The sequence below is a fragment of the Miscanthus floridulus genome, chromosome 16 (assembly GCF_019320115.1).
Source record: "Miscanthus floridulus cultivar M001 chromosome 16, ASM1932011v1, whole genome shotgun sequence".
NCBI classification, from domain to species: Eukaryota; Viridiplantae; Streptophyta; class Magnoliopsida; order Poales; family Poaceae; genus Miscanthus; species Miscanthus floridulus.
The window spans coordinates 21045426-21066432 of NC_089595.1; the positions used below are offsets into that span (position 1 = coordinate 21045426).

General features: G+C 46.7%; 1 protein-coding gene and 1 long non-coding RNA gene across 2 annotated transcripts; both read left to right on the forward strand.

Annotated features, from left to right (window-relative positions):
* Nucleotides 1-5663: 5663 nt before the first annotated feature.
* Nucleotides 5664-8016, forward strand: LOC136509867 (zinc finger CCCH domain-containing protein 33-like). The gene has a single exon (XM_066504448.1). The coding sequence runs from the start codon at nucleotides 5862-5864 to the stop codon at nucleotides 7677-7679; it is 1818 nt and encodes a 605-aa protein (XP_066360545.1). The 5' UTR covers nucleotides 5664-5861; the 3' UTR covers nucleotides 7680-8016.
* Nucleotides 8017-8886: 870 nt separating this feature from the next.
* LOC136509869 (uncharacterized) lies at nucleotides 8887-11152 on the forward strand. The gene is made up of 3 exons (XR_010772563.1): nucleotides 8887-9276; nucleotides 9608-9750; nucleotides 10012-11152. It is a non-coding gene; the product is annotated as an uncharacterized lncRNA (long non-coding RNA).
* Nucleotides 11153-21007: the final 9855 nt, after the last annotated feature.

A 21007-nucleotide genomic window follows, 5' to 3' on the forward strand; every position in this document is an offset into this window, starting at 1 on the left:
AGGCGCTCGTCTTCCGCTAGACACTAAGCACCCCGAAAGTTGGCTACATCGGACAGTTCCGTCGAGCACACCCCAAGGGAGAACTCAAATAATCCACGTTTTTCATTCAGAATCCAATAATGAGAACGAGTTTACAATACTTAGTCCATTTCATACAACAAGAGTTCTCGGAAATACATTATTATAATACCAAGTTCAGAGTGCGGAATATAAACAACGGAATTGAAATAAACATCTAACGATAAGATACAAGGATCCGTCTATGCCCACCAGAAGAATCCTCTACACAACAGCCACTCCTCAAGCTGCACCTGCAACAGGGGGAAATAAACCCCGAGTACACAATGTACTCGCAAGACTTACCTAACTACTGGGAATAATTTTCTGACTCCAAAGGATATGATAAACTTTATGGTTTGCTGGGTTTTCTTTTAGCGAAAAGCATTACTAGTAGTGAATCCTTATGTATGTGTTTTACTAGTAGCCATGATTAGTTCATTAGCTAACCATTCTATGTAAGCTTATGTTATACTTTTAAGCAAGAGTTGAGCAATCAGATCCATTCATCCCCTTTCATCTTTTAGTTCTTACTCCGGTGCTAGACTATAGCCAAGTCGTACCGTATCACACGGCGATTTGCGAACCAATGTATCACAGCTGGGTACCCCAAAACACACGCCCCACTTATACCCTAGGCACAAGCAAGACCAACCCACCACTCTCCTATCAAGGGGTCCAGGTCCCGTCCAAACTTAGACTCCAAGCCCCCACTCTTGAGTCCCGGACTCAGTGTGGTGCTTAGACCTCCACCATCTCTGCCTCCAATTAGTCGGTTCGGAAAGAACCAGAACCCATGATAAGAGAGCAACGAGCTTTTCTGCTCCCATAAGCAAGTATGTGCTCAGGATAATAAGTCTGTGACCTGACTACCATCCATAGCAATGGATAGTCCTTAACTGACACGGACAGGAAAAACAGTGTAACCAAGCTATGCCTCATTGGCCGCGGGACACAACCTATTACACCCACCAATACCCATACCATATCCCTGTCCGATCTCCATTTCCTTTCACCATTTTATCATGAGAGTAATAATAATAATCACCTATTGTGAGTAATGGCAGGTTACTCACGCTACCGATAGCCTAAGCATAGCAACTACTCGACCTATGCTAGTAGGACTCATAGGTAGGTTTATCTATGCATGTAGTTTCAATATAAATCTTGTAACGTAAATGCACGTCACATATATATATCGAGTGATTATTCAAAATAAGGGTTATGCACCAAGGCTTGCCTTGGGCAGGTGGATTGTCAGCTATGTCAGTTGTCGGTGGCTCTGAGGCTTCCTCCTGTACGAGGACCTCCTCCTCATACTTCTGCTCTTCGGTGGTCACGAACTCTACCAACTCGTTCTCTACATGCATGCGATGATGATGCAACACTTAGCATTTATGCAATAGCAACTCTTAAAATAAGAATATGCATACTAAGCTAGCTCTAATGACTAAGGCACTAAGCTAACTATCATCTTAACCAAGCAAAGTGTTGGGTTCAACTAACAAACACCTAGCTTTACAAATCAAGGATATATCTTTATTTTTACTAATGATTTAATGTATATTTGAAACAAAGAACATTTAACTACCCTTATGTTTAGTCTATTCTAAAGCTATAAAAATTACAGTGAGCACATAATAATACCACAATGTTGCTATAAAATTTTTAGGGCTAAAGCTATCACCAATTTACCTAAAAATTCCTACAATAATTCTCCTAATAATATTAAATATTTTCAAATGATTTAATAGCTCTTGGTATCAACATATATATATATATGAACTAAGTACACTAACAGATAGAGCACAATTTTAGAAACTTAACAAAATTTGTTTCACAATTTTTGGACACCTACATGATTTTATATGATTTACCAAAGATCAGCTCAAAAATTATATTAGAAAACTATTTCTAATTCCTTATGAAAAAAGAAAAACAAATTCTCCCGCGCGGCCCACGTGGCGTCGGCCCACGTGGAGACGGCCCACGACGAGGAAACCCCGCGCGCACTGACATTTTTACAAAATAGACCTCGCACTTCTCCCGAATTACAACTAAGTACTAACATTATTTTCCCCTCTCTCATAACTTCTCACTTAACCCCCTGGCCTTTCCCTAAATCACCCGCGTGCACCCCCGAGGACTCAGTGCATGGTGGCAAGGCGAGCGATGGCACTAAGCGCCTACGCCGGCCACCTGGGACCTACGCAGGCCCACCTAACGGGTCGATCACCATCTCTGACCCGAGTGGCTATGTTAAGAGGCGGTGTAAGGTGACACGACTGGATGGGGAAGGCTGCTGCAGCGTGCGGCCATCCGCGACGGCGGCGCCACTGTTTCGGTGGGCTGGGGTAGCTATAGGCCTAATTGATTAGCACGTGAGCGTCAGGAGGCTTCCATGGACCAGGCCGAGGTGACAGTTGGGGTGAAAGATGACGAATGAAGGCTGGGCACATGCGGTAGCGGTTTGACTAAGGCACACAAGGTGGAGAGGGAGTCAAGGCGATGCTAGTAGTGCAGGTGAATTGGCTCAGGAGAGATGATGGGAGAGCTGCCCACACCCGTGGCCGGACGTGGCCTTATCGGCACGGCGACGGGGAAACTCCAAAATTGGAGCTCGACCGGGCACCATTCAAGGTGGGGTGGGGATGGGTAGCCTAGGCAGCTATGCGACGAAGCCAACAACGTGATGAATCGACTTGAGATGATCTCTCCCTGACGAATTTAATGGCGTGGCTCGACGACGACAGTAGAGAGAGAACATAGAGAGAGCGAGGGAGCGGTGGGGAAGGGGCAGCCAGCGACTCGACAAGGGCGTGCCTTGGCGGGACGCGGTTGGCGCGACCGGCGCAGCCCGTGGCCAGGCACTAGTAGACAGACACACACGCTCACGACCGACGTGGCCCGCGCGCCGCAGTGCCATCAATGGCAAGGCGACGGCGACATAGCCATGTGCACACAATGCAGCGGCAGGCACGCAGCGTGGTAATGCGATGGTGGCGGCAGCGGCGTCGTCGCGGCGTGGGTGCGGAGGTAGCAGCAGCACCAGCGGCAGCCGCGGTGGCAGGAGCAGTCAGGCGCAGAGCAGACCGGTGGCCTAGCGGTGCGGCCAGAGCGGCCAAGCAGTGGCAAGACCACGGCGGCCATGGGCCAGCCTGTGCGCGGCCACGCGCGCGCGCATGGCACAACCGCGCGGCGAGCGGGTCGGGCACGCGTGGTGACCACGCGTACGGCGCCAAACAACACAAAGTTGTGACGTGCACGAATTTTAAAGCGCTGATCACGACCAAACCGTTGCTCCAAAACCTAAACCGGCTTCAATTCACTCAAGATGGCATATGGAACTACTAAATCGAATCATAGCACTACACCACTTCTCACCCTAATCTCTTCAAATAAAATTGCTAAACATAGCAGTGTCTAGCTGTCCACGAGCTTAGAAATTTTCTAAGTGTTTGAGGTAATCTTAGTTTCATATTGCATTTCTAAGCTACTGAAAATCTTACTTAGCAATATTCTTTTTCAATACCAACTATTTCATTGTCATAAACAAAGTTCACATTTCAAACTTTATTTAAGTGTCACATACATGTTTTATAGCATTTTTCTTAATAAAAATTAGTTTTAAACCCTACTTGATATACCTGAACTATTGAATCAACTTTCGTTTAACATTTTATTGATCATTTTAAGTTACAAGAAATTGATCTACATATTTTATCACATGCATTAACACATAAACATGATACTCATGACATGTTTTAGTAAATGATTTAGGGTGTAACACCGAAGGTGTTACAGGTACCTAGCACCAGACAATGTCCCAAAAGACGAACAAAGGGAGAAGTCAGGGATTAAGCCGTTACAAACATATCACACCATTTGGCCACAACCCATCTATTTTGCTGAGGGAGGTGGTGGTCTTGCCGATAGGAACGAAGCAATCTTGAGAGGCCAGGGGCCTGGCCGCGGAATGCCACGTCATGTCAATGCTTCCATATGTCCCAGCAATAGAGGGCCATTGTTCGTTCAAAAAGTAGTCACTTCTAATATATATAGACACTCGAATTTTCTAAAATGTTCTTCATGAAGCCCACACTCTAAATAACACGCAAGAGTGGAACTATCTCACTATTTTCTCAGGCATCAAATGAGTCCAATGCATTTTTTCATAAATTTGCTTCACCTCGACACAACTTTCACAATGGTGCCACACATATTCCCATGGTTTTGAGGTCCGCACCAAACAAATCAACACCTGGCTTAAATACCAGATCAACAAACTATCCATGCCCGCTTCGGTGCCCAAATCAGCAAAAGCATACACCTACAGGGTTTGTGTCTCAAACCATCAAACCCTCTTGCACGCATATCAACATGTGACCCTGCTAAACCCTTGACACCTTCAAGTTTTTGCACTCCCTCTCCCTCTCGCAGACTATGTTAATCACATAATCGATCTTTTTTTGGCCCTGTTCGCTTATCTTATAATCCGACTTTTTCGGCTTGTTTTTTCAGCCGGAACAGTGCTTTTATCTCACAACAAATCAGTCGGAACAATGTTTCGGCTTGTTTTTTCAGCGAAGCGAGCGGGGCCAACATGAACGACAAAATATCCGATGCACCATACATGTGACTACACGCACAAATCAACATATGCAATATAATGCACATACACACGAGCTCAAATGTATGCACTCCGAAAGAAAGCTTGTAATCACAACGTGCACAACCGATGCATGCATGGTAAAAATCTTTAAACAAATTCAACTACAAGATCAATTGTTCATCACATAGAGGATACTCAAAGGTACATCACGCGTTGGTCTTGCATGGCCATATATAAAAATTGTCTCAAATAGATTCACAAAAAATGTGTCAATAATACGCCTCGCTGTTTTTTTTTTGGTAAAAAAAGGACTCCATGATGATGTTTGGTGAAGGTCGTGGCCGTCCGACGAAATGTTCCCTGCCAGAGAAACATGTGTACCTTATCCCATGGCAACATCCAAGGTACCCACAGCTCCAACTCCTCCAACTTAAAAAAACAAATAAACCAAAGAAAAATCATCCATCCGTGTTTGCACACGGCGGGAGGTGAGGCACTCAGACTCCGGCATGAGTGAGGAGCAGGACGACCGAAAGCAACTACGCGCACAAGTAAGTGTATAATAAAAAAAAAGAAAAACAAAAACTTGAGAAGGAAAAACGAAAGGAGCAAGAAGGAACGACTTGTGCGCGTCCTCCTTTTGACCACGCGAGCTCGGCGACACCAGAAAACAACACCACAAACAATAATCCCCCTCCTCTCTCTCTCTCTCTCTCTCTCTCTCTCTCTCTCTCTCTCTCCCTCCAAACAAAACAAACGATTGCGAAAGACACACACGGGGACACGCAGAGAGATGAGAGTTGAGAGATGAGAGAGTGATGACTCGACTGATGAGAGAGAGAGAGAGGTGAGGGGGGAGAGTGAGAGAGAGACCATCCGAGCTGCTTCGTGGCCTCCTCCTTCCTTATCTCTTTCACAGCCCCACCTCCCCCCGCGCCCCGGCTTTTCTGCCCGCCATCCTCCATTATTCTCCCTCTACATATACCCCCTCTCACCTCACCTCTTCCTCCTCAACCCACCCACGTCCCACCATCGCCACCGTGTGGTCCGGCCGCGACCCCCCATCCTCTAACCGAACCAGGAAGCACCAAGCGAAGCAAGCTCGCTCTGGGATCGTCTAGCTCCAACCGTATCGGCCCTTACTTTACCTCTGAACGAGATCGCGAACGCGCCCTGTGATTACTACCTCAGCATGTGCTCAGGACCTCGCAAGCCGTCCACCCCTCCTCTGCCGGCGGCGACGGCCAAGGACTCTTCGGTGATGGCGGCGGCGGCGGCGCTCCTGCTGGAGCTGGCGGCGGCGGACGACGTGGTGGCGTTCAGGCGCGCCGCGGAGGACGACAAAGCCCCGGCCTTGGACGCCGCGGGCCACTGGTACGGCCCGTCGGCCGCGGCCGCCGGCCGCCTCCGCCTCGAGGCGCGCACGCCGGCCATGGTCGCCGCGCTCTACGGCAGCACGGCGGTGCTGGCGTACGTGCTGTCCGCCGCTCCGGCGGAGGCCGCGCGCGCGTCGCCGACGGACGGCGCCACGCCGCTCCACCTCGCGGCGGCCGGCGGCGCCCCGGGCGCCGTCGCGGCCGCGCACCTCCTCCTCGCCGCTGGCGCGTCCGCGGACGCTCTCGCCTTCTCGGGCCTCCGCGCCGGGGACCTGCTCCCGCGCGCCAACGCCGCCGCCGACAGGGACCGGGCGCTCCGCGTGCTCCTCAAGTCCCCCGCGGCGTCGCCGTCGTCCTCGCCCAAGAAGTCCGCCTCGCCGCCCCCGGCCGCGGCCGCGGCGGCGGCGCTGCCGGAGCCCAGGAAGGAGTACCCGCCCGACCTCACGCTCCCGGACCTCAAGAGCGGGCTCTTCAGCACCGACGAGTTCCGCATGTACAGCTTCAAGGTGAAACCCTGCTCCCGCGCCTACTCCCACGACTGGACCGAGTGCCCCTTCGTTCACCCCGGCGAGAACGCGCGCCGCCGCGACCCGCGCCGCTACTCCTACAGCTGCGTCCCCTGCCCAGAGTTCCGCAAGGGCGGCGCCTGCCGCAAGGGCGACAACTGCGAGTACGCGCACGGCGTCTTCGAGTGCTGGCTCCACCCGGCGCAGTACCGGACGCGCCTCTGCAAGGACGAGGTCGGCTGCGCGAGGCGCATCTGCTTCTTCGCGCACAAGCCTGAGGAGCTCCGTGCCGTGAATCCCTCCGCGGTCTCCGTCGGGATGCAGCCCACCGTGTCGTCACCGCGCTCCTCGCCGCCCAACGGCCTCGACATGGGCGGCGGTATGCTCAACCCGGCCTGGCCCTCCTCCCCGGCCAGCAGGCTCAAGACCGCGCTCGCCGGCCGGGAGCTGGACTTCGACCTCGAGCTGCTCGCGTTCGACCAGTACCAGCAGAAGCTCTTCGACAAGGGGTCGTCTCCCAGGGCCAGCTGGGGCTCGGCCGGCGGGATCAGCTCGCCGCTGCCCGCCGCGGCGCCCGCCAGGACCGTGCCGGACTACACGGACCTGCTCGGCTCCGTCGACCCGGCTATGCTGTCCCAGCTGCACGCGCTGTCGCTCAAGCAGGCCGGCGACATGCCGGCGTACAGCTCCATGGCGGACACGCAGCTGCACATGCCGACGTCGCCCATGGTCGGCCCCAACACCGCGTTCGGGCTCGACCACTCCGCCATGGCCAAGGCCATCATGAGCTCCCGCGCCTCGGCGTTCGCCAAGCGCAGCCAGAGCTTCATCGACCGCGGCGGCCGCGCGCCGGCCACGCGCTCGCTCATGTCGCAGCAGTCCACCACCGGCGCGCCGTATATGCTCTCCGACTGGGGATCGCCGGACGGCAAGCTGGACTGGGGCGTCCAGGGCGACGAGCTGCACAAGTTCCGCAAGTCCGCGTCTTTCGCGTTCCGCGGGCAATCCCCGGCGCCCGTGCCGACCCCCGCCGAGCCAGACGTCTCGTGGGTGAACTCTCTTGTCAAGGACGGCCACGCCGGCGACATATTTGCGCAGTGGCCGGAGCAGGAGCAGATGGTGGCCTAATTCACCGATCATCACTGGCTCATAGCATCTAGCTGACCAAAGTTCTTTCCTTCAATTATTTTTTCCCCTTTGTTTGCTTAATTTGATTCATATGAGATGTTTTTTACTAGTACATATATAGGCTGTTCACAATAATAATATTTGTTCATCAAACAAGAAGCATGGATGCCCAAAGGGAGCTCTATATTGATGAGGAAGGAACAGCCAATATTTTACTACTTCCATCGGTTTATATATAAATAGTTGTACACACGAATTCCTACATACAAAGAGTTTATATTTATATTACTTGATGAGATATATATAAGATATCGGGAGGACAGTAAGATTTGATTCATGTGCTTTCCGCCTTACGATAATCGACATTCGTTTGGCTGTGGTTTGTCGTAAATGATCGTAAATTTTCAGCTAGAACAATATTTTTCTTTCACATAAACCAGCCAGCAGTATTTTTTCACGAACCAGCCAACCGAACGGCGATTGGTTGAGCTAAATGTAACTTAATCGGATTATTGAGGGGACCCGATGCCGATACAGCTGCTTGGTTGGGCTCGGCCCGTTATTAGGTAGGCGCGTAATCAGACAACGTCCTATTCATCGCTAATACCGCTCCTCCCCAAGGCTTTTCGGATAACGCTGCCGCCGCCCGCTCGAACGTCTCGAGCGCCTCCCTCTCCCTCTGTTAACGTTACGGAGGCTAACCAAACAAAGCGCGGTATCGCTGTTACGACAACAAATACGCCGTGATCCGATTTCGTTTCCATTTGCATTACCATTCTACGAACCAAACAGCGTGTATGAGAAATTCCATGCTTATCTGCTTGCTGTACTCTTCTCATGGATGTGATTATCAGTATATATTCCTGATCCTTCTATGAGCATATCTTCCTTTGCTTGATTCTTCTTCTATTTAATAAATGTTTTCAGAAAACAAGTGGAATATAAGCAACTTGCAAATTTTCTATCTCTACTCCTTGCCAAGTGGATGGTGGTAGGCCATAGGAGGTAGACTGCAGGGCAATCACAGGGTAGTTTAGTGGAGATGGTGGCGTCATGCTCCAGATCAAAATAAGTAAAGCAATTCTTTTAGAAAGCAAGCAAGCATTCATGCATGAACCTAAAGCAAAAACAAGGTTAACGAATTATTGCTGTGTTGGTGGTGGGTTAGGCACAAAACACAATGGCCCCAAAATCTGGGCATATGTGCCACCAAGACACTAGAGAAGAAAATGACAATATTCAACTATATACTAGGAGTAATATATATTTTTTGGTGTTGCCAATGTTGATTTCGCTTTGACAAAAATTGCACTTCTAGAACATTGGACTTCTTCCTCCACCCATGAACAGAACAGGGCAGATTTTCTCTCCTTTTGTCCTCCTGCTCCTTTCACTTTCTTGTATTTGCATAGTTTTTTTCTATGGTGATAAAACCAGGATCGTCGCCCATGCTGTCTCTGGCTTTTATATGCATGGTGCAGCTGTTATGTTTGGATACTCGGAATTATTGCTTCTAAAAAGTATTCAGTTCTTTAATCAGGCTCAAGTATTGTTCTTGCAGTTGGAGCAGATTTTGGAGTATTGTAAGGCTATCCAGGTATTCAATCATTAATGATGTTCTGTCCTCCAGCCAGCCTCTCATCCTCGATGAAATTTTAGTTAATTTGTGCATCATGAAACATGCTTTTATTGCTGTTACCTTGCTTTAATTTATCCGTGTACTTATATAGTGGAGTTGCTTCTACTTGCCTCCTCTATCTCTGCTCATCCTTTCTGCCCAATTTCTTCCAATCTACTCTTGGCTACTTCTCAGCCGGCAGTCTACTACTATGTAACAGAAATGATTCACCAATTAAGGACAATAACTTGCTTATATTTATATTATGATATGATTATTAAGGTTGCTTACGGGGTTAATCTGGATGCAGTCAAACAATACTCTGCAAGACCAAGGCAACTGCTTGAGTAGCATGTCTGAATGACATCGATATCCGGTAAACTAAAACCTACTTGCGTCAGAAGAAGGTTAGCAGCTGTGTGAACGATTGGTGAGCTTGGTCTTCGTTTCATGGTGAGCCATTCAAACCTTGCTGCGAAAGCAATCCGCATTTAATTATTTTGTTTTATCGGCTCGACGACTCGCGATAAATCCTGTTGCCGATAGATAGGTTTGCAGTTTCACATCATGTGATGGCCTGTTAAGCCTGCGATGATGTCCCATCTAAACGTCAAGTTCTTATCTTCCAAACACTGAATGAATAAGAAATGCAGCATCTTTCTTCCTTTCTTGCCCTGGTTAGAAAACTGAACATTTCTTCGTCTTCATTCACAGGACAGATTATATGGAAATGCTAATGCAGTCGTCATGGACGTTGACATCAAGAGACCTTTCTTATGCAAGGGACACATCATTGACCTCATCTTCGTTGAAACTTCCCGACAAATTATTCGCTCCTTCATTTGTCTGAAGAAAAGAAATCCAAGAGCCCAACCAACCAACCTTACCTCCCTCCCTGGCTGAAAGTTTCCTTCCATGTTGCAACTTCGAACAGGCCATATAAGATTCAGGACCCTCCAAAAACCTCTCACTCAGCATCTTATCTCCAGAGCTTGTTCGTTGAAGATGATGTGCTTGTCTAATCCATAGCGTGTGCGACAAATCTCGCAGTATCGGGGAACGGATAGTTGATTATCCTGATTAAAGACTTGGTTTACTGCACCTGGTCAGAATGTTATGTTATCCAAATACCAATTTATTTATATAAACCACCAGCATGCACCTTGGAGGCAGGATCTGCAATAATTTTCACGTACCACACCTACTCACATTCCGTTTAGTTAATCAGGTGCAAGTACACGGAGTTGAAGTTTGAATTGGTAAGGCACGTGCAGTTCCTGCAATCAATCCCTGAACCCATCTTAGCTGCGATGTTTGCAGTTGTGCTATGTTTTAGACAACTTCATCAACCCTAGTCTGTAGCCTCCAATTGCTTATCCTGCACCAACATTTCTTGCTGGTACACATCTAGTCTAGGGATGAGAGCAGAAAGCAAAGCACACACAGCATCAACGCTTAGCTACAAAAGTTGATCATTGACCTCACATATGAGATGACCAAATATGTTGCTTCCTCCTTGAGCTGTCCTGTTGCTCCACTGTAAACCGAGCTTTTCCTACAGTTATTATTACTATATACTACAGTAACTCCCCTCCAGTAGCAAGTTCTCCCAGAAGAAATACGTCACATAGGAGCAACTACTCTACTAGCAGAATTGATGTCTGACAGACCAGTTGGGAGATCACTGAAATTTTGCGGTCCATACGTTGCCTGAATTCTAGACAGCGTCTAGATCGGGCAACTGTTTGCAACAGCGTCTGCAGTACTAGATTTCAACGACATGTTTCAATCATGAGGAAACGCTGGCCACTGATTACAAGGAGATGCTGCAGAACAGCTTGGGCCATGTTTAGATTGCAAAAAATTGCAACCCGATGAATAGTAGTACTTTTGTCTTATTTGGTAAATATTGTCCAATCGTGGACCAACTAAGCTCAAAAGATTCATCTCGTGATTTCCAACTAAACTGTGCAATTAGTTATTTTTTTTACCTACATTTAATGCTCCATGCAAGCGGCTAAAAATTGATGTGATGGAGAGAGAGTGAAAAAATTTGGAATTTGGAGGTGATCTAAACAAGGCCTTGGCGAGTCTGTCTGAGACATGCATGGACCAAGAAACGTCCTTAGTGAATTGGATCCGTTTTTTTTAGGTAAAGGACCTATATTTTAGATAGAAATATTAATCACGTTCCAATTATTTTTATAAATAACCCCTCCTTTGGATCAATGCTTTGCCAAAAAAACCCCCTCAAATTTACAAATGAGTCCTCGTCGAGCGTTGATATTGAGTGCAGACTCGTCTGGGAAGTCTCGCTCGCCGACCCGAGGAGGTAACGGCCCGTTACGAAGCGTGGGGGATAGATACTGGGCCGCTGGTGAACGAGATGCATGGGCCGGGCGGCCTTCTTGACTCTCTTTTCCATCCGGTTGTTGACGCGCGAGCAAAATCCACTTCCACTCGACGCGGTGGAAGCTGGTATATGATTTTAGTTCTGCATCGGAGATTTCCTAACACGTTGACTCTTCCTAAAGATTAGCGCGTGAGCTCCGTAATCGTGTGAACAAAAGTGTGAATTACTTTCAAGGCTGTAGCAGAGCGACTTCGTGGCAGTGGGGAGTCTGATGAGCAGGTAATGGACAGTGCCAAGGCTTTCTATGAGGAAGAGTCTGATGATGGTGAGTTTAAACTTGAAGCTTGTTGGAAGGTTCTTCGAGATCAACCAAAGTGGCATGCATACAATGAGGACCTTAATGGATCTCACAAAAGAAAGTATTCTGAGGCAGAAACTATTGACCTGACAGCCTCTGCTGATGCGGTCACTGATATGCAGCGTCCAATTGGGTGTAAGAAAGCTAAGGAGGAACTCAACAGGGAGGGAAAGGGGAAGGTTTCTTCATCAATTATGGATGAGATTGACAAACTAATAGAAGGTAAACAGAAATCTAAGGAAGATCGCATGGAGATACTGGACACACACCAACAAATTGCCGCTGACAAGAAGGAATCAGCAAGGCTGACCCACCTTGCAGCCCAAGAGAATAAGGAGGCAAAACTACTGGAAAAAGAAGGGAAAAAGCATGATAAGGAATCCAAATTGTTGGAGACATATAGAGTCCTTCTGATGACTGACACAAGTCAGATGCATGAGGACATGAGAACTGAGCATATGTTAGCTCTTAAGGGTATGAGGGAGATGATTTTCCCCCACCGTGCTTCTGGACAGTAGTAGGCCTTGTTTACTTCCGTTTGTTTAAAGTCTTGATAGGATATTTGAGAACGTTTTTTATATAGTTTATTTATTTATGAAGCCTCATCTAGTCGTCATGTGTCAGCCCAATATACATAAAATATTTTGTTTAATACTCCTCTGTTCTTTAATATAAGCCATATAGATTTTTAAAGAAAATTCCAAAATATAGGTACGTATCAGCTCCCACGCTGATTAGTTTGGAAACCTTCTCACCGTACATAGCACATGCCCCAACCAATCCCTTAGATTTAGGAAGCAATCTAATTGGGAGAGAAAAGATGGCCTGTTTTTCCTTTTTTTCCTCGGTCTCACATCCTTCCCTAAACCGTGCGTTAATATTGGTGCTAAAAACTATATGGCTTATATTAAGGAACGGAGGGAGTATATGTTTTTCTGCAATCCAATTGGTTTCGTCCAATGCAAGTTCTGTACAAATCAAGTCCAAGACGGACTCTTGTTTCCCAAGTTGAGTCATTTTCGGTTTGGTAGGTAGTTGTGTTGGACTGTGGCATATATCTGTAGGACTTGAAATATCTTTCTGTTGTGCTGACGCCCTATAAATCATGCCGGTTCATCTGCCTCATCTAGTTGAAATATCTTTCTAGCTTAGTTTAGTTCACGAAATTTGGGAATTTAGCTACTGTAACACTTTTGTTTTTATTTGGCAATTAGTGTTCAATCATGGACTAATTAGGCTCAAAACGTTCGTCTCGCGATTTACAATCAAACTGTGCAATTAGTTTTTTTTGTCTATATTTAATGCTCCATGCACGTATCGTAAGATTCGATGTGATGGCTACTGTAGCACTTTTTGGAAAAATTTTTGGGAACTAAACACAACCTCTGATGTGCCACGAACAAGAGCAAAATGCCCAAGATATAGCCATCAAAAATATGTCGCATCAAGTAGGATCATCTGCCTCAGATGAATTCGATGATTCGGATGATTCATTGCAATCATCAGACCTCGACAAGGAGTACGAAGATTTTATGGCCGAGCAAGAAGCCTTTGATTCTTTCGCTGCAAGTATCGTGGCAAAGTTGAAGGAGCAACATGAAGCAGGATCATCTTGTCGTCGAAGCAAACCCAGGCTGTACATATTCAGGGATCATGAACATGCCCATGAGGAGCTTGTGTCCCAGTACTTCTCAGAGTCCCCTGTGTACACACACTTATAGGGTGTTGCTCCTCCTAAATTTTAGTCGTTGTCCCATCGAATGTTTGACATATACATGGAATATTAAATATAGACTAATTACGAAACTAATTGCATAGTTTGTGACTAATTTACGAGACGAATCTTTTAAGCCTAATTAGTCTATGATTTGACAATGTTTTTTCTACAGTAAACATATGCTAATGACAGATTAATTAGGCTTAAAAAATTTGTCCCGTGGAGTACTGACGGATTATGTAATTTATTTTTTTTATTAGTATCCGAATACCCCATGTAACATCCTCCCGACATATCTCCCAAATTTTAGTCACTTGATCCAAACACCCCCTTAATATTTCGCACAAGATTTCGGATGAGAAGGTCACTCTTTCTACCAATCGTGACTGCCCTAGGTGCATGGTCTCCATATTTCACTCGAAGGACAGATGCCACTAACCGAGAAGGACTCTCACCACTGCCCTATGTTAGCATAAAGGTGTGTTTTTTTTTTTTGTCTCTAACTCTAAATTTTATTAATTATTAATTATTTATACTCATGTACTAGATAATACTTGTACGTTGCACCCGGATCATGAATTTTTGTACACGCAAAGTAGTGTCCTTGTACCTGCCGCTGACACATGCTTCATCTTGGCACGGGCCTCCATGTCATGTGGTCACGGTACACGGGCGGCTGCCGTGGCGGGACCTCATCATGCCGACGGATATGTACGCTGACCCGTCCATGAAATACAGGGGCACACTAGCCTTGGCCGTCCCCGTGAGCTCACGGCCTCCATGTCGAACTTCTGGCACCGCGGGACATCGGACTTCATATGTGTCTGGTGGACCGAATGCGATACGGATAGACAGGACTTAGGGTGTGTTTGTAAACTTTAGCAGCTACTAAACGGTTTAGTCACTTTTAATAACTCTAGAGTTACTAGAGAGGACTAAAGCCCTTTTAGTAGCTTTTAGTCATAGCGTTTGGTTAAAAAGTTACTAAAGTGACTAAAAGCTACTAAATTTAGCAGCTACTAGGCGAACCAAACAGGCCCTTAGCATCATCGGGTATACGATGACTTTATAATCTTTTTAGGTGTAGATAGAGACAAAGATAGAGACTCGGTCTACTATCCCGGTCAGATTGTTATGTTATCCAAATACCTGATTAAAGACTAGGTTTACTGCACCTGGTCAGAATGTTATGTTATCCAAATACCAATTTATATTTTTATATAAACCATCATCCACCACCTTAGAGGAAGCATCTGCAATGATAGTTTGTAATTACCAAACCTACTCACATTCCATTTAGTTAATCAGGTGCAAGTACACAGAGTTGAAGTTTGAATTGGTAAGGCACGTGCAGTTTCTGTAATCAATCCGTGAACCCATCTTACCGGCGATGTTTGCCATTTTGTTATGTTTTTGACAACTTCATCGTCCCTTATTCAGTAGAAGCCTCCAATTGCTTACCATCTAAACGCAGGAGCTCCGCCGCCAAGAGGTTAAAGCGGTTCACCGAAAATATCCTGCGTAAGGTGTTGTTGCCGCCGCTGCCTCAGCCAAATGTGGAGGCACAACCAAAGTTGCCGACTCGCAGCAGGAGGATTGCCGCTAAGGCGCTTTCACGCGTCTCGGCTTCTAAGCGGGGAGAGGTGCTGGTGATGAAGTGGATGGGCTACCTCAACAGGCAGACGAGGCCTTCCATGGCGTCTAAGGACGCCTACGACAGTATCTTCGTCGACCAGCTCAACCCCTCACATACCGAGGCAATGCGACAGCTCTTCCCGGACCACCAGGAGAGCAACCGAGGCATTGCGCACGCCAGAGCGTCTGATCACCGATGATAGCTACTTAGTATGATTAGCGAGTAATAGCCCATGATCTTCTTATGCTTGAGAGGACATAGCCGATTGTATAACACTAACACCCCTGCCCTAGTGTGTCATGTTCGGGGCGCTTCGTTGTAACTTTCACTATTTCTCGATTTAAATACAAAGATGCGCAAATCTTTTACGTATTCGAGAAAAATATCTTGCACGAACATTTCTTGCCGGTACATCTAGGGGTGAGATGACCTATAGGATGCCTGACTGCCCATCTCGGTAACAACATACTACTCCTATGTAGCTTCATCTTTTTTTTTTTGAAAGGAAACAGGAGGGGGTGCCCCCTACTGTGCTTTTATTTAAAATCAAATAAACTGACACATATGCATCTAGCCATTGGGTAAACAAAGGTGCTAAGCTGTTGTTACATATGCAGCTTCATTTCCTCCTTAAGCTCTTCTGATCCACTGTAAACTGAGCTTTTCCTACACTTACCGTCAGATACAGTAACTTCCCTCCAGTATCAGCTGGCAAGTTCCCCAAGAAGAAACACATCACGTAGAAGCACAGCACGGACTGTTGACAGAATTGATGACTGACAGAACAATTGACAGACTACTGAAATTTTGCCGTCCATACGTACGTTTGCCTGAATTCGTTCTAGGCCCAGCCCAGATCGAGCAACTGTTGGCAACAGCGTCTGGCTGCTACCTGCCAGTGCTAGACTTCAGTGCTATGTTGCAATCATGAAACCGCTGGCTCCAAAGCAGAGCGCTTACGGAGCAGGTAAAGACATGCAGAAAATGATTGGAAGGCAAATGAAACCTTGGATTACGCCGTGCTAGACTGCCCTGACCACTGATTACAAGGAGAAGGAGATGCTGCGGAACAGCTTGGCGAGTCTGAGTCTGAGACATGCATGGACCAAGAAACGTCCTTGTGACAGTTATGACAGGTTGGAATTTTTCAGTTGGCTGATGACTAGGCCTGGTTCTCTTTGCAAAAATTTTTAACCCGATGAATAGTACCACTTTCGTCTTATTTGGCAAATATTATCCAAACGTGGATCAACTAGGCTCAAAAGATTCATCTCGTGATTTCCAACTAAACTGTGTAATTAGTTATTTTTTTTACCTATATTTAATACTCCATGCAAGCGGCTAAAAATTGATGTGATAGAGAGAGAGTGAAAAAACTTGGAATTTGGATGGCATCTAAACAAGACGCTAGTTTAAATGTTCCTGAATTAGTGAATTGGATGCGTGTTTTTTCTTTGTAAAGGACACCTATTTTAGACAGAAAATATTAATCGCGTTCCGGTTATTTTTATAAATAACCGCTGCTTTTGCTTTGGATAAAAAATATTTGCAGAGAAAAGAAAAAAAAAAAACTCAAGTTTACGAATACTAGGACACTGAGTGCAGACTACTAGTACTAGTCGAAGAAAGGAAGGTCTCGCCGAACCGGAGGAGCCGTTAGGAAGCGTGGGGAAGGATAATGGGCCGCCGGTGAACGAGATACATGGGCCAAGCGGCCTTCTTGACTCTCTCTTTGATTCTGTTGACGCGCGAGCAAAATCCACTCGACGCGGTGGAAGGGGAACCAATTTTTAGTCCCGCATGGGGATTTCCTAACACGCTTCTCGGGCTAAAAAGTAGCGGCGTTACCTCCCTAATCGCCGGGGTAAAGGAGCTCTGATATCAACTCCCTTTGTCTTTTTTATTCATGTTTCTTTTTAAAATTTGCATTAAAATATTACGTAAGCCTCTTTTATTTCAAACTTTATTTATTAATAATTGATTCCTTATGCTCATGTATTGTTTTCCAACTTTATTTATTACTAGCATATATGTCCGTGCATTGTAACGGGAGAATAAAATAAAATTCTCAATGGGCCGGAAGGCGGTCAATATGCATGAATTTTTTACCATAGATTCTACACATTAATATAAGATTACCATAAAAATTTCACTGCAAAAGGACTACGGAAACATCCTTTATCAGTTTATCAAAAAATGCATAGATCTACAACTAAACCAAATATGTTTATTGTGTAGGTCTAATCAAGAGAAATTAAAAAATAGTTTTGTTATTTTATGATTTTTCTATAATTTTACACATAATTTACAAATTTGTTGTTTTACCTCAAAATAGAAAAAGAAAAAGAAAAAGAAAAGGAGCTGGCACTTGGGCCACGGCTCGACCCAGTCCACTAGCACAAAAGGCCCACGCTGAGGCCCAACGTGGGATGCACTTTTACATTAGGAATCTCTGACTTTTTTGAATTCAGTTTAGATCCTCCCACTTCTCTCTTGCACTTTTCCAACTAGAATCCTTCCTTCTCTTCTATTTCTTTTTTCTCATCCTTTTCCCCAAACCACCGAATAGAGGCGCCCGATTTCGGGCCGTTCCCTGTAGGGGGTGGCCTGATCGGCGATAAGGAGGGACCCTAGGTGAGCCCCAACCACGTGCGCATCTAGGGTGTCCCTATTGCAACCAGAGGTAGAAGGAGACCCGCCCGCCATGTGTACATGCGGCCATGCCAACGGCAGCACGACAGATGCAGCCCTGCGATGGTGCTTGGGTGGTCGAGTGGCCCAGGAAAAGGGAGTTCCGGATGCGCGCGGTCATGGGAGGGAGGGAGAGGTGGTCGGCCGGGCTGTGGCGGACGAGGAGCAAGTGAGCGGGGCAGCAGGCCTCAGGAGCGTCCGGCTATTCAAGGAGAAGGCGAGCGGGCGTGTGGGGTGCGGCCGTGCGGGTAGGACCATAGAAGACGAACGGGGATGGAGCGAGTGGGCCGGACGGTTGGGCCAGATTAGAATGGGCTGGATAAAAAAAAGGCCTAAAATTTTGTCTTTTTATTATTAGATATATATATATATATATATATATATTAATTATTTATACTAATGTATATAACATATAAATTTGCAGGTGTGTTTATTTTTTCTCCAGCTCTTCTTATGCAGATCGAATACCAGAAAACTCCGAGAGCTCAAACAGAGACACTGAGAGGTTCTATTACACAATGACCAGCAGCGACCCAACCAGACTAAGAGAGATACCGGGCTCAGGCTCAAGGGAGTTGCCATAGAAGAACTAGCAGCAACCTTAGCTGTTTGAAGCCTTGCCAAAGCGGTAATGCTCTTGTTCGGTTGTCCGTCCAGGTGGACGGACCCCGTCCGAGTCGCCCGCTCACTCTGCGGCGTCTGCGCGCTACGTGCCCCTGCTCGTGAGATGGATCCCCCCTCACCGCGCCGCCCCCGCTCGCGCCGCGTGCCCCTACTCGCGGGACGGATCTCGCCCTCCCCGCACCGCCCCCTCCCATACTCGCGCCTCCCGTTGCAGCCGCGCTCTATCCACCTACCACGGCCCCTGTTGAGGTCTGTGCCACCGATGAGCTCTGCGCCGACGAGCCTCTATTTTTGTCCAAGTGGCAAGTAGATGTTGCGCTTGAAAGTGTATGTTGCAAGCGTCTGTTTCAAGTGTTTTAAATGTTTCAGAGACATGTTGCAAGTGTTTCATATAAATGTTGCAAAAGTAGATCGAGATGTTGCATATATGTTGCAATGGTTGTACACGTATGTTGGAAGCTTTTGTTCCCAATGTTTCATCTCATATGTTTCACATATATGTTTACAAGTGTTTTTTCTGGATGTTGCGTATGTTTTTTTAATGGTTTCAAGTGTTTTTTTCTAGATGTTGCAATTGTTTCAGATGCATGTTTCAAGTGTTTCATCTGCCTTCAGACGTATGTTGCAAGTATTGCATCTGAATGTTTTAAAAGTAGATCGGGTGTTGCATCTCCCTCCTTGCCTTTTGCTGCCTCGTCTCGGTGTCTCCTCCTCCTGGCTCCGGCTGGGCATCCGCCACCTCTTCCCTGTCATCTCGACGCTTTGTGACGTTCGGGGTGGCACGGGCCCGATGTAGGCGCGCGAAACGGCGTGGAAAAATGACTGTAGGCACGGACGTCCAGATGCCCCGTCTGTCTAGACGTCCGGCCGCTAGCAAGCCTGCTGCCAAAGACCACACATCTGCTTCATCTGTAATCTGGCGAAGCAAAACTGCTGGCGAAGTGTTGCTCCTTCCATATACCAACCGATCGATGAGGAACACCAGGGAATCGAAACCCGACCACGGTGAGTTGGGGACCCCTTTGCTCTCACGAAGCCACCAGAGGAAAACATTCTCGTTAGGAACAAAAACTGAGCCATCGACATGCAACTTTCTTAGGGCAGCTCCAACAGTCTTCTAAGAGCTATCTTATAGAATATTTTATTTATAAGAAAGAAGAGAGAATGATAATCTTGCTCTTCATGAAAAGCTAAACTCATACACTTCACTCTATTTTTATATCCTCTAGGACATGTGAGCTAGTAAGCTGACCCTATTGTTGAGGATGCCCTTAGGATCACAGTCCATATTTCACGACTCAAGACGCATCCCAAAAGAAGGTGATCCATTGTCTCCGGGGCCTAGCCACAAAGGATGCAATCGTCTGAAGGTTGTAGCCCATGCCGACGTCGCCTGGCCGCCGTCCAACAACGGTCATGCATCACAAGCTAGTAGAAGAACTTGATACTCGGAGGAGCTCCAGTTTTCCGAAGCCATCTCATCATATTTGTATGCTGAGAACTTGAAATCATCATGACGTCATCCAAAAAAACTTCGGAGTTTGCATGGTCACATTTCTATAAAACAAGCTTTGGTAGCACCCAACCGCTCGTCTTTTGCCTCAACCTTTTCCTCACATATAGAAAAAAAAAAAAGATGTACAGCTCCTGAAACTTTGCTGCACAAGCTCAAGGACACAGATATGCATTAGGAAATTAAACAGATCGCAAATGGGTTGCCAAATGACCGGCACGTTTGGATGATCTCCTCGGACTTGTTCACGATTTCCTCTCGCTGTCTGAACACCGCGAGCAACGGCTTCTTGCTGAGCACAGTGTATCTAACTACTTCCGGAAAAGAGGAACAGTTTGTCTGCAGGAGCTTTGCTGCAACCAAGCTTTTTCAATAGTCATGGGAAACAGTAACGATGATGTCAGTAGCCAGAAGAAATTAAACGCATACGCGGCTGAATTGATGTCTAACTGAACAACTGATAGGTGATAGGACACTGCAATTTCGCGTTCATACGTCGTCTGAATTTTCGGACCCTATGATAGTCAGGTGCCTATTAGCCGATGGAACTAGAACTCAATGAAGGGTTACTGTCATGCTATCATGAGATGCCCCAAGAAACTACCATCTGTACATTTTCAGTTGGCTGATGCTGATGTTGCAGGGCCCGTGTCTGATGGAGCCGGGCTTGGGCTCCAAGAAGCATAGCCATGGAGGATTGGAGCCTTGGAGGTGGAGCAGAGCAGGACAACAATGGTGAATATTAATTGCGATACATTTTCCAACATGTTGTCTCTTTTCCTAATAAGACTTGTTTTTCCTGAAGTTGCTGAATCTCC